The sequence below is a fragment of the Miniopterus schreibersii genome, assembly GCF_964146895.1.
Source record: "Miniopterus schreibersii genome assembly, chromosome: 2".
Classification (NCBI taxonomy): Eukaryota; Metazoa; Chordata; class Mammalia; order Chiroptera; family Miniopteridae; genus Miniopterus; species Miniopterus schreibersii.
In genome coordinates this window covers 132,115,951-132,129,895 of record NC_138102.1, presented here as the reverse complement: position 1 = coordinate 132,129,895, position 13,945 = coordinate 132,115,951, and the positions used below count along the sequence as shown (strand labels likewise).

The 13,945-nt window shown below is 42.8% G+C and overlaps 1 protein-coding gene across 1 annotated transcript in view; it reads right to left on the bottom strand.

The window, feature by feature from the left end:
- Positions 1 to 491, bottom strand: part of GNS (glucosamine (N-acetyl)-6-sulfatase) — a 42,690-nt gene extending 42,199 nt beyond the window's left edge. Inside the window, exon 1 of the mRNA XM_081129466.1 lies at positions 128 to 491. Within this exon, the coding sequence (XP_080985592.1) occupies positions 128 to 325 (198 nt within the window). The 5' untranslated portion in view covers positions 326 to 491. The remainder of the gene's footprint in view (positions 1 to 127) is intronic.
- Positions 492 to 13,945: the final 13,454 nt, after the last annotated feature.

Sequence of the window (13,945 nt, the reverse complement as noted above, 5' to 3'; positions counted from 1 at the left end):
CCCCGCGCCGCAAAGGCAAACCTACCCCGGGTCGGGGAGTCGGGGTGGGGGCGGGAAAAGAGGGCAAGGCACCAGGGAGTCCGCTGCAGAGACAGAGGGGTGGGGCAGAGAGAGAGAGAGGAGTTACCATGCCGCCGAGCACTTCGTCCTGGTCGTCGGTGAGGAGCAGCACCACATTGGGCCTCCGAGAGCCCGCCGCCGCCCGGGAGCCCCCCAGGCAGCAGCCCAGCAGGAGGAGCAGCGGCAGCAGCGCTGGGCTGCAGGGGAGCAGGTGGCGGCGGTTGTGCCGCCGGGGCCCACCTGGGGCCAGAGGCAGAAGCCGCATGGCGGACAGGGCTCCGGGGAGCCCCCGGGACGATGTGGGGGGGGACGCGGCGCAGGTGGCTGAGGGGCGACAGGCCGAGGCGCCGCAGGAAGAAAACGCGGTAGGGCGAAAGCCGGGAGCTGGGGTCAGGCGTTTTCTCCCCAGGCGCGGTCACGTGAGCCGGGGCGGGGGCGGAGCACGCGGCGCGGTCACGTGAGGGGCGGCCGCGGGGGGAGGGGCTGCGTGCGGAAAGGGGGCGGACCCGGAAGCGGGCCCCGGCTGTGAGGGACTCGCCGAGAGCGACCCGCGCGGCCTCCGGCTCGGCGCGGCCGGCTCTGCTGGGACCGGTTTCTGCGCGCTTGGTGCGAAACGTAGAACGGAGCGAGGAGGAGATGCGGAGGAGGGAGAGAAAGGAGGACGCTACCTGCCGGATTGTACGACCAGCTGGTGGGCAAAGTCTGGGCTTGACCACGTCTAATCCCCAAGACAAAGAACGCGAATTTAATCGGTTTTCATTTTCTTTGAAACTTAGCTCGTAAATTTGGTGCTGGATTCCAAGACAGCGCTCTCAACTCCAGGCCTGGTTATGTTATTCCTCTGCTGTCCGTGGCGGTTTCAAGCAAACCAACAATTTAGGGTATCCTGACAGCCTTAATATTCCTCGGTGAATTTTTGAATATTTACCCTAATATTTCTTGTGAGTTTTTTTTAAAAATTCTCACCAGAGGATATGTTTATTGATTTCATAGAGAGGAAAGGGGGGAGAGAGAGAGAGAGAGAAACATTGACGGGTTGGGTTGGGTCGGGTCGGGTGTCCCCCCCCAAACCTAGGCATGTGCCCTGACAGGTAATGGAACCCGCGACCTCTGAACCTGCCCGAGGAGGGGGTGACCCTTCATCCAACGCTGCCACACTGCCAGGGCATCTTGGTGCATTTTAAAAAGCCCTCTTAGATGTTTGAGAATGTCTACATAGAACAAAACCAAAATCCATGAAACATGGTCACCCAACCTCTTAATCTTTAGGGAAAAACTTCCTTTAAACTAGAGCTCCAAAAATTGCGGCGGTGGCTCTGGAGCAGCTCTACGATGCCCCTGAGCGGAGGTGCATGAAAACGGAAACTCCCCGGGCAGGCTGAGCTGTCGATCAAGCCTTATTCCCAGCTCAGAGCCATAGGCTGTGCCTCCTCGCTCCTCACGAAGTGTATTATTCTCCAAGCTGGATCATCCAACACACAAAGTCTATGAAAACTTGTGAAAGCACTACACTATAAGGTAAAAATAATTGTGGAAGTACTTTACAATGTCGTATACACAACTGTAAGTGTTAGGCAAAAGGAGTGTTGCCCCAGTTTTCTACCTGGTGGCACATTCTGAACCAGGGATCCAGAAAGAGCGTCCCATGTAGAACAAAGTTGAGTTGAGGGGACAGAGATTAAGTTTAGGGGAGGCTGAGGCAGCTGGAAGTTGTGCAGCAAAGTTCAAAAGAGGAGGAAGCTATCTGTAGGTGAAAAGCTCCAAAATCTGCATAGATATCCTTTTGAGACTTTGTTGAGCACTAAGGTGTGCATTCATTGGATGAAGGCATCATAAGGTAAGACAATGAATAAGGAGATGTAATAATTCTCAAAGGAGGTGGAGATGCTTGAGAACCAGCCAGAAGGGAAAGTCTTTCTTAATCACAAGGGGCATTCCGTTGAGAACTCAGAGAAGTTATACCTTAGTAGTAAAGCTAAGCTATCATAAATGAAAAGAACTGTATACTTACGATAACAAAGTTTACAAGTCTCAAAATACCAAGCTGACCTACAAGAAACATAATTTGCCTGCTCAAACAGGGTCCCCACTCTTTAAGGGAAGACTACGAAATCCAAATACCCAACATTGTGAAATTCATAATGTCCTGCATCCAATAGAAAAATAACTATACAGGCCCCCAAACAGGAAAATATGACCAATAAACCAGGAGAAAAATCAGTCAATAGAAACAGATAGTAAATGACAGAGATGAGGGAATTAACAAATCAAGGTGTTAAAACACCTACTATAACTATGTGTTTAAACAGTGATTGTGTTCAAGTAGCCCTTATTTTACTTAATAATGATTATAAAGCACAAGAGTAGTGATGCTGGCAATTCAGATATGCCAAAGAGCCTTAAAATGCTTCTGTTAAGTGAACAGGAATGTATATAGGAGAAAAAATAGTATATATATTATATACTATCCACAGTGTCAGACATCCACTGGGGGTCTTGGAACATGTCTTTCACCCCCCTCCACAAGGAGAGGACTACTGTACTGAGTGTCATGAAAGGCTGCCAGTTCTTTTTTGTTTGTTTTTTAAAAATATATCTTTATTGATTTCAGAGAGAGGAAGGGAGATGGAGAGAGAGAGAGAGAAACATCAATGATCAGAGTTGTCACTGATTGGCTGCCTCCTGCACACCCTCAACTAGGGATGGAGCCTGCAACCCAGCATGTGCCCTGACAGGGAATCGAACCTAGATCTCTTGGATCCTAGGTTGATGCTTAACCACTGAGCCACACCTGGCTGGGCAATGCTGCCAGTTTTGAGTGGCACCTGGAGGAGAAAAGCACTCGTAGCAGACAGGCTGGATACATAATCGGTGGGGTCCAATGTGAAGTAAAAATGTAGGGCCCTTTGTTAAAAAAAAAAAAGGCAGGAAAAAAAATGCCACTGAAGGCACTAAAATATAAAGCCTTTAAAAAAATATATTACTTACAAAAAGCAATGAGGGTTATAGTGATACATGAGTAACACCATAATCTTACAAAGTACAAAAAATATTGTTATAATTTATATAATACAATAAATAATGATGCCTTATTAATGTGATATCTTGATTAATTATATGATTTTTCTGGCTTGCTTTCCTGAAAATTTATTTCTTAAGCCATCAAAATGTATACTTTCAGTGACTTCATTTATTTATTTATCCTCACCCAGGAATATGTTTATTGATTTGTGAGAGAGAGAGAAAGAGAGAGAGAAACATCGATCAGTTGCCTCCCACACTCACCCCGACTGGAGATCGAACCCATAACCTAGGTATGTGCCCTGACCGGGAATCAAACCCACAACCTTTTTCTGGTGTATGGGACAATGCTCCAACCAACTGAGCCACCCGGCCAGGGCGTGACTTCATTTTTAATTGATATAGTCAAAAGCAACGTCAGTTGCTCTTGGCAAATACATGATTGCCAATTATTTTTGATAATATTTAATTTTAATGAGGATCTTTCTGCCAATGTAATTGTTGCTGGAGATGTTAAGAGTATTGTATAGGCTATATAACAATGGGATACATTTTTGACAGATTATTTAAAAATAAAAATTTTAGCACATGCAGGGCTGGTGATTCTTGTGAACAATTTTTCTAAAAGCATTTAACTCTTCCTACAGATCAGTTTTATTTAGATATGAATTTTATTTTAAATGTAAATCATAAATTATTGTAATTTTGCAATTATAAAGTTGTAACTGATATAGTATTTCCTTACATTTTCTGTAACTTGTGAAGGGAGTGCAAGAAAGTTCAAGTGGCTTCAGTGGCTTCAAGCTTTCATATAATTCAAAGTGCCTGTTTATGCATTCTGTCACTGCATCTTCAATTACATGGGAAGTTAATTTTAAATTGCTTTCATCATTAAAAATTGCTTTATCTGGAGCTTCATATGGTGATAATGTTCTTTTCCATCAAATGCGATGATATTTAAATTTAATTTCTACCTCTGAGTTTGTGGATAGTTGACTTGCCATGTTGCAGAAGTTTTCAAAATCTGAAGAATTCTCTTAATTCTCTGTCCATGTGTGTACTTTTTTTTTTTTTTTTTGGTAATAATTTATGGACAAAGTGTATTGCCTGAAAGCTAGCAGTTCCTGTCCCAGCTCTCAAAAACTTGTGCAAACGTCACAAAGATGGGATTTGGGAACAGACCCCCCACAAAGGTCCCAGCACTGGCATTGTGTTGAGTCCCTTTTCTGTCCTACCACTGTTGCCACCAATGATGCTTCTCCACTACTTTCTCTGCTGTTGCTGCCACCAACCTAGGGCTTGGTCTTTGTCTTGAGGTCCTGAACCTCCCTGGATGGCCCTGAGGCATGTGCATGTAACAGTTGCTTGGTGTCTCGTTGCTGCCTGCTGTGTGCCCTGTCCTGGCTTATCTCCTCTGCCGTGATACACATTCCATACCATTGGACTTCACTTACAAGATACAAGTTCAACGATAAAATTGTTAACAATTTCAAGATGGTGACAACAAAGCATTTAAGCCCAATGTGGAGACCTTCTGTGAGTGAGGCTCTGTGCAACTGCGAGGTCACATCTCAGTCTGTCCTGGTGGCAGATCCAACCTGGGACACAAGTAACTCTTCTTCATGGGCTACACAGTCTGGCAGACCTTGTGGTTATTCCAGTTGTCAGTGATAGGAAAAGATGCAGTGTGGAATAAACCCCAATAGGAAAATCACAATGCAGGCCCCTGTGGTTTGGAGCAGGGTCATGCTATTCATAGCAGGAATTACACATCTGTTGAAAAACAGCTCCTAGTGTACTGTGCCCTGATAGAGATGGAACTCCTGTGAGGCACCAAATGATCATGCTTCCTGAACTATCCATCATGAGTTGGGTCCTTATGGGGTCCACCAAGTCATAAAGTTGGTCAGGATCAGCAGCAGTAAACCTACATAAGGTGAAATGGTATGTCTAGAACCAAGCATGAGTAAGACCAGAGGACACAAACAAGAGCATGAGAGCATGAAGAGGTAGCCCAGACATCTGTATCACTCATCATGATTACTCGGTATGCCTCGCTCAGGGTACTCACACCCAGGGTACTATCTGACCAGTTGAAGGAGTAAGAGAAAGTCTGAGCTTGGTTTATGGACAGAACAGCTTGGCATATGGATGCAAAGTGGAAATGGATGGTGGTTGCAACACAGTCTCACTCACGATGACCTTGAATGACAGTGGTGAGAGAAAAGCATCCTAATGGTTAGAGCTCTGGTTGGTGCATTTGACTACCCAGTTTGTGTGGAAAGAGAAGTAGTCTGAGGTTAGACTATATATGGACTCATTGGCAGAAGTGAATGGCCTTGGATGACTGGTGATGAGCCAGGCAGGGAAACGACTAGGAGATTAGAAATTGGGAGGTCTGGGATAGAGGCACAGGAATAGACATATAGGAATAGGCACAAAGTGTGAAGATCTTTGTATGACATGCTTATACTCAGCAGAAAGCATTCACCATGGAAGAAGCACTAAACAACGAATTAGACAAAAAAGCTTAGTAAGTTGTTAGCCAGCCTTTGTCAGTGGCTACCTAAGTGCTGACATGAAAGCACCTCACTTACTCTAAAAAAATGTCACTTGAGTACAGGTGAGAGATCAGAATTTTGATTCCCAGCTGATATGCATTGAGCAATCACAACTTTTTACTACTGCAAAGGAAAGCTTATATTCTGTTATTCTGAAATCTAGTGTAATGATTAAATATTAATTAAGCATGAGTCAGATTAGAAGATCTCTAAAGTTCCTCTAAGCACTCAAATTTTATGACTTAAATGTCATTCCACAATAATAGCTCTTATTTATTATTATGTATTACTATGCATTTTATAAGGTCTAAGACCTGTAGCTTTTACAAATACTAAAACCCTGTTTTTACCTCTCATCCCAACTTGAGTCTTCTTCATGTATAGTTATTAAACTGAAAACAGACTTCATTGTATTCCAAGCATGTAGAAAATTGTAATCAGCAGATCTAAAGAGCAAGAGTGAGCTACCATGAGGAAAAGCTGAAACACAGCGATGACCTTTTGCATTTCTCATGTGATTCAGGAATGAGTAATCCCTGCAGGATTAAAGTAAAAGGTTAACTGCCAGATTTTACAGATCAGCCATTCCAAAAATAATAAAAGGTTTCATCATAACAATTCAGTTTTTACATGTGTCTGCACATGCTGGAAAAAAATTATCAAATTATCAAAAATGTTGAGTCTTGTTAAGGTAGTTTTAAATAATGGTGTCAGAAGGTTATTGGCAAGACCCTGATACAGGTTTGGAAATAATTTAAATATTCACAGTCTGTAGGTTGTACACTAGATTTACATAGATACATTTGATAGACTATAGTAAATTGTACTCAACTTCGAGATAAACGCTTCTTAGCTCCTTGTAAGCATTGGACCTTATATCTGGTATAAAATAACTAGTATAATCATTTAAATACTAAAACTAAAGTTCCAAACAAATTAAAATACTGATTATTGTCAGTAGCGTAACTAACCACATTACTTTTAATTTTAGCTATGATCTTTAGTCACGGTCAGTTTGAAATCATATTCTTAGGCCAGTGGTTCTCTCATATCCTTCCAGTCACCAGGCAGCAGGAGTATAGTGTGCAAAAATGGGCTTCTCTTTACTAATTCTAGGATTCTACTTAATGCAACTCACTTTACTTAGGAAAGTGGGTAATTGATTGGTCTTATCTCTAGTTTTCATTTTATTAACTCGGGTAATTCATTCAACAACTATTTATTGAGTACCTGTAATGTGACAGGGAATGTTCCAGGTGGCGGGCATACATCAATGAATAAAACAAAGATTCCTGCCTTTAGGAGCTTACACTTTACTGGTGTAAAAGCCCATCTAGTTGTGCTAAGTCCTCCTAGACCTGAGTCATTCCCCTTGGTCGAGGTTCAGTCTCTGTTTGGGTGTCCTCTGCTGCTGGCTCTTTGTCTACGGGACTTAAAACACCTGTCTGGTGAATAATTACTCTCAAAAAATGGAAAGTTCACTTTCTAAGGGAACAGCTGTTGAAGAACCACCTGCTAGAACTCCTGCTGTATGTATATACTAAAATTATGAGCCCCTATCCTGCAAATTTCTGTCTTGCTGGACCATAATTATCCAGGACTATTTACAGTTAAACTGGCCAACTTGGAGTTCTTTTGAAATCCCCAAGTTAGTCTGTCTGCACAGTCAACTAGAAAAAGACTGAAACTAAGCAATGATCCAATCTCAGCCCCTAATGGAAACACCTATGCTACTGGCTGAAGCGACTGGAGATTTAAAAGATAACTTTATGGAAGCACAGCATTTAGCTGTTTGACAAGATAGAAAGAAATGGTTAGAACAAGCCTGTAAATTTGACCCTAAAAAAACTTACGGGTAGGTCCAGATGAACGACCAGCCTCCCTAGTTGCATACAACATCACATATTACAGTATGTACATGTCTTAACTCATTGGAATGCTGACAAAATGGTTCTATGGGGAGAACAATACTATTGGAAGCCATTTCCCATAGGTAGCTTCCCAGGAAGACCAAAACCACCAAATATTCCCAAAGCAAAACCTTGGAAAACCCATTCATATGTCTAAGGGGCATTTTCCCTTGCCTTTTGGACCCTTTGAGGTCTGGCAAATGGACTTTATTCAGTTGCCTCCTTTTCAAGGATACAAATATGTGTTACTAATGATTCATATGTTTTTTCATTGGGTGGAAGCATTTTCATGCCGCAGAGCTACAGTCTCAGCAGTAAATAAATTACGCCTAGAAATTATCTTCCCCACTTGGGGAATCCCCTAAAGCTCCATAGTGACCAGGGAACTCATTTTCACAGGACAAATTACACAAATTATATGTTTGTAAGATCTGGTTGACTTCACATTTTCTGTAGTGTTTATCATCCCCAGTTCTCTGGTCTTGTAGAATAGACTAATGGGTAATCAAAACTCAATTGTCAAAACTCATAGAGTCTTTTAATTTGCCTTGGTCTAAGGCTCTTCTCTTGGTATTGCTCAACCTAAGATCTTCTCCCTTTGGCAAATATAGACTCTTTCCCTTTGAAATTATTATTTGGAGACCCATGAGATTAGATCAAGGAATGCATGAACCTGCACCACTGAAAGGAGACCTCCTGTTTACTGTAAAGAACTTGGCTTGCTCCCAGGAGGCAAAGATCTACAAACATGATCTCCAGCCTGGAGATTATTTCTATTGGAAATGTCATCTCCAATAAAGATGCCCTTCAGCCCCAATGGGAAGGGCTATATAAGGTATTATTAACTAACCCTTCAGCTGCTAAACTTAAAGGTATTGACTCACGGATTCATGTTTCTCATTTAAAGAGGATACCCACACCTGAGTGGTCATCTCAGCCTACTGAAGACCTTAAGCTGAAAATCTCTGAACAACTGAAGACCACCACTAGAATTTTCATTCCTGGATTGAAGCAGATGGCACCTGATGTAGAGGGCTCTCCCAAGACCTCGGGCAGGCCAGTCAGTCATATGTGATTCCACACACCAACCCTCGCACTAGTTCTTCCCTTTGAGCACCTTTGCTTCATTTACTGATCGTATTGCTATCATGACCTTCCTTTTGCCTGAACAAACCTCTTGAGAAAACATTCTTCCCTCTCCTAGCTCTTTAGATGGATTTCAAGATGAAAATACTCAGATTCTTATATCTGCTTACTGCACTGACTACCCTAATTGCCCTTCAACACCCTTTTGCTCCCGCTATCCAGTGATTATCCAACAGCACTAATTTAACTGACTGTTGGATATGCAACTGAGCTAACCATACTCATGATGAACCAGAATTAGTGGCTTGGCCCTTAAACTTTGAAAGTTTGCAAAACCTACCTGGACATAACTCCGTATTTAAAAAACATTTTTTATTCTCAAACCTCAAAAAATATTGATGGAACATATAACCTTCCTGTAGCCAGATCTATTCATAAGGTTCCCCAACCCACAAAGGGATACCCATGAATACAGTCCACACTCTTACAGATAACTTGTCTATCTGTTTTGAAAATATAAACAGTTCAGGCATACTTTTGGGCTTTGTCCCTTTAGTAATGTATGACTCTACTCTTTTTGTATGATGCAAATGACCGTGAGTTTGCACGGGCCTTAAGCAATTACAGTACTATTTCAATGGCCTTAAGCAATTACAGTACTATTTCTTGTGGTGTCTCTCTAATGTTGGAAAACTCAAGGAATAATGCCACTTAATCCTGGAAAGCAAATGTCCTGCTCCCATATACTACTTGGGGAGTAGATAAAAAATCTGGTATTTGGTGTAAAACAGATAAAAATCTCTCTCATGAATTCCAGCCTGCAAACTTGGGAAAACTCTTTCAATCCTGACCAACATATAGAAACCTCAGGCACTCTTTTAATCATTCTCATGATAACTTGAATATCTTCTGTGTTGACAACTATTATGACCATCCAGCATATGAAGGATATGAAGTCTGCTGCATAAATAGGATTTACTACTCCCCTCAAAGTGTGGGTTGAAGGGCCTAATTACACAGTTTCACTTGAAAGTACGGGGTGTTTCTTCTTGTGTGGGATGCAAATGTAACTCACTTCCTCAACCCGATGGTGAGGCAGATGTGGTACTGTAATGTCAATACCTGATACCATCACCAGAAAGACTCTCCCTTCCTCTGCCATTATCCTCAATCTAGGATCTTTTGTCCATAAACTTCGACCAAAACAGACCAAATGGAATTGGGATTTTGGGGATGGTCTTTTCGGTCCTCTTTCCACCTGATACCCTGTAATAGATATGGCTTTGGGTATGCCTTCACTAGAGCATTCTTTTCTGAGTATGGAGTAACTGAATTAGAAAAGACTACCAGAAATCTTTCTATTCTTGTAGCACGAATATTAAGTGCTACTACAACTGCTCTTGCAGAACAGGAAATAATAATCGACAGTCTGCCTGAAATAGTACTGCCAAACTGTAGGGTTCTAGATGTGATAGCTGTCCAGCAAAGCAGTACTTATGCCCTATTGGATGAAGAAAGTATTCTATATTAACAAATTAGGTAAAGCGGTATGTTAGCTTGAGGTACTAAAACAAAATATTAAAATCCTTTAACAGACAGAACATTACTCATTAATCTATAGGTTAGGATTGGACAGACTTATTTAGCTGGCTTCCTAAAGGAATAGGGTTTCATTCTCTATTATAGAACTTAATTGTATTGGTTTTTGTGATTTTACTGTTCACTATATTAATTAGGTGTCTGATCAGGTGCGTCAAACAACAACTAACAGGCGCTACCAGAATAATGGTAGCCCAATGCCTAGAAGTGTTACAATGAATAAATTCGACTGCGACCACCTCTACAAAGGAACTTTTGATCTGAGGACTATGTGACTTAGCTCTGCTTCTGACGAGCCTCCTTGTTGCTTGAATGTGGCCATAAACTCTCTTACTGTACACTCAGGAGACTACTTTCTCTTCTATTGGGACGTGACATATCAGGAATGAGCATTCCTGGAGATGAGGGATCGATGTTGCTTTTCCAATGACATACCAACGATATTTCCCAGTGGTTGATCATAGATGCTTTCTAAGGAAAGACCTCAATCAAAAGAGGGGAATGTGAAAGAAAAACAGCAAAATGGAGTTGATGTTGTCAAGAGAGCAATCTAAAATAGAGCTGGGAGGTCTCTGGGAAGCTGACCTAACTCACTCTCTTCCGTGTGAAACGGAACTTTTGAACTGGGCTAAACCAAATGGCTACTTCCTGATACAGTTTCTGGACCTGGCTTTGCATCACTAAATCCTCTATTAAAAAATAAAATGTTCCCCCATAAGTGGACATAAGCAATAAGTCATGGATAGCATAGTATCAGTTGGCTTGCCAGCCCCAGTCACAGCTCTTTCAAGGCAATTTATGTAGTCCTTTTGAAAGCCACCCTCCTTTTTTGTCCTTATACACTCTGTCTCTTTCTTTCCCTCCTCAGAACACATTGGATTTCTACCCAAATCTGTGACTTCTAGATTTGCAATTCCTAGGACCTCCAAATAAAGCTTTTGTTTGCCTTGCAGTTCTTGGCAAAATTGATTGACACTGGCAGAAGACAGATAACAAAATAAATCAGTAGATGACATAGTAGGAAGTGGTGAGTATGCTGGAAAAAAAGAGAACAAGGAGAGGGAATAAGGGAATGCTGGAAGGGTGAGTAGGGAGCTGTGATTTCAGATAGAGTGGTTAGGAGAATTCACCGAGAAGACATTTAAGCAGAGCCTTGACCCTGGTGAGAGAAGAGTCATGGCTATTTGGGGGAAGGTCATTCCAACAAGTGCAAAGATCTTGAATTTGCTTTCTTTATTCTTATTTTGCCAACTCCTCTCCTCAGGTAATCTGGTAATGATGGGGAATAGGAAATAATTTTGAAGTTCTGGTTAATTTAGAAATGTTGACTGTCAATGACCTGCTGTTTTTCCTGGGCTTTGTCACCATCCCCTTTAGCTCGCTTTGAGTTTCTTTATCCATAGGTCCTGATAGAGATACCCTAGATGAGAACAGTATTGAAGACTAGCAGTTATCACATTTCTTACTGGGCTGAGATAGAAAGGGCTGGGAAGTCAACTAAGAAAAGAGATCCAATTTCAGTGTTTCCCTTTATAAGAGTCCTGCTTGTTGCAAAGTTTGGCATATAAAGCAAGGCTCTCAGGACTCTATTCAATGCCAGAGACAACAGAAAAAAATACCCTTAAAAAAAACAAAACAACAAAATAATAAATAATCCCATTCCTTCTAGTTCATACTTTTTTAATTAAAAATTTTTTATGTTGACATAATTGCAGGTGTCCCCTTTTTCCTGCCCTTTCCTGAAGTAGTTGATAGTTATAAAATAATAAAATAATATTTCTAGTATAATTTTAAATTACGGTCATCTAAGGGAAAAGTTGTAAAACTTCTATTTTCCTTATATTAACTCCAGTTTCAAAAAGGGTCCTATTGCCCGGCTGGGAGTGGCTGAGTGGTTGAGCATCAACCTAAGATCCAGGAGATTCCAGTTTGATTCCTGGTCAGGGCACATGACGGGTTTCTGGCTTGATCCCTAGCAGAGAGCGTGCAGGAGGCAGCTGATCAATGATGACTCTCATCACTGATGTTTCTATCTCTCTCTCTCCCTCTCTGAAATCAATAAAGATATATTTAAAAATACATAAAAATATTTAAAACAAAACCAAAAAAGGGTCCTATTGTTCTCACTCTATACTTGTATTGTGGCGGTGGTGCCAAGGAACACCAGGCTTCTACCTGCAGGGCAAGGCTCTATTAGGAAAGTGCCTTGAAAAGTAAAAAGTGTGCAGAACAAACATCAAGCACCACCCTTGTTCACTAGGTGCACTGTTGCTTCTTTTAGAAATATGGCAAGTATTTAATAGCATTAGAAGATAGACAAATACATATTTATCCATAATGAAAGCCAGACTTTGGCTTTAAGAAAAGTTCACTTTGCCCTGGCCGGTTTGGCTCAGTGGTTAGAGCGTGAACCCGCAGACTGAAGGGTCTTGGGTTCAATTCCAGTCAGAGGCACTTACCTTGGTGGCGGCCCAGGAGTGCACGAGGCAACCAATCCATGTCCATCTCTCTCTCTCTCTCTCTCTCTCTCTCCCCCCTCCCCCCACTCTGTGAAAAGCAATGCAGTATTAAAAAAAAAGGTTCGCTTTATTCATTGTGAACAAGCAGTTATTTAGACTCTCCATGCCTCAGGTCCCTCATCTGAAAGTGCGGATAAAATAGTACTTACTTTTGTAACTATGCATAATGAGGGATGTTAATTTATTATGGTGATTATTTCACAATACATACAAATACCGATTTATTATGTTGTACACCTGAAACTAATATAATGTTATATGTCAACTGTACCTTAATTAAACAAGTAGTACTTACCTGCTTTATAGGGTTAAAGTGAGCGAGTTCTCTGGGCTCTATTAAAAAACAAAAAACAAAAGAGTGCCTGGCACAAAGCAAGCAGTTACAAACGCTTACAATTATTATCCAATTTGCGAAAATATCTGCGGTGCAGGGGTGCCTCAGAGTTCTTCTACTGAGGACTACCCTAAACATACAGCCCTCAGGGTATCATGTAAACTGTTGAGTTTACCGTCAGAATAGGCGACCTCAATTTATTATGGGTCTGGTTACCCCAGGGGCATTTATCAAGTCCTCCTAATCTGTTAGGTCTTGTGCCAGGGAATCAGTTGACCTTAATCCTGCAGTAGTTTATTTTTTACTGGAGGGAAAGGTTCACAGCGTCATTAAGTCTCAAGCACACGCCAGGGCCTCAGGAGGCTACCGTGAGCCAGGAGCGCCCTGAGCGGCGCCCAGGTCCGGCGGAGGGCGAGCGCGGCTGCGCCCCGCGGCCCGGGACGCGCAGAAGGGCGCTCGGGGCGCCCGCCCACTCCCGGCGCTTAGCACTCTCTCGGGCATTACTTCTGGCTGGTGGCTCAACAGGACGCACGAGCTGCTCTCTTTTTGAGTTAAATCACGCGCTTAAAAGTGAAGGTGGCAGCGCCCGAGCGCCCCTCCCCCTCCGGCCGAAGTCGGGCCTCACCTGCTACAGGCGTCCCCAGGTAGCGCAGTGGCTGGGCCACCCCGCTCTCCTCCCCTCTCGGAGCCGAGGGGCGGCGACTTGGATTCCAGCCCGGGGGCGGTTAGACTACCGCCTAGGGGATCCGGAGCCCGCTGGCGGCGAGCCGGGCCGCGGGCACCCCGCGGGGGACAGGCCGCGCCTCCTCCCGGAACTGGCGGGCGGGGCCCGGCGGAGCGGCGGGAGCGCCGGGA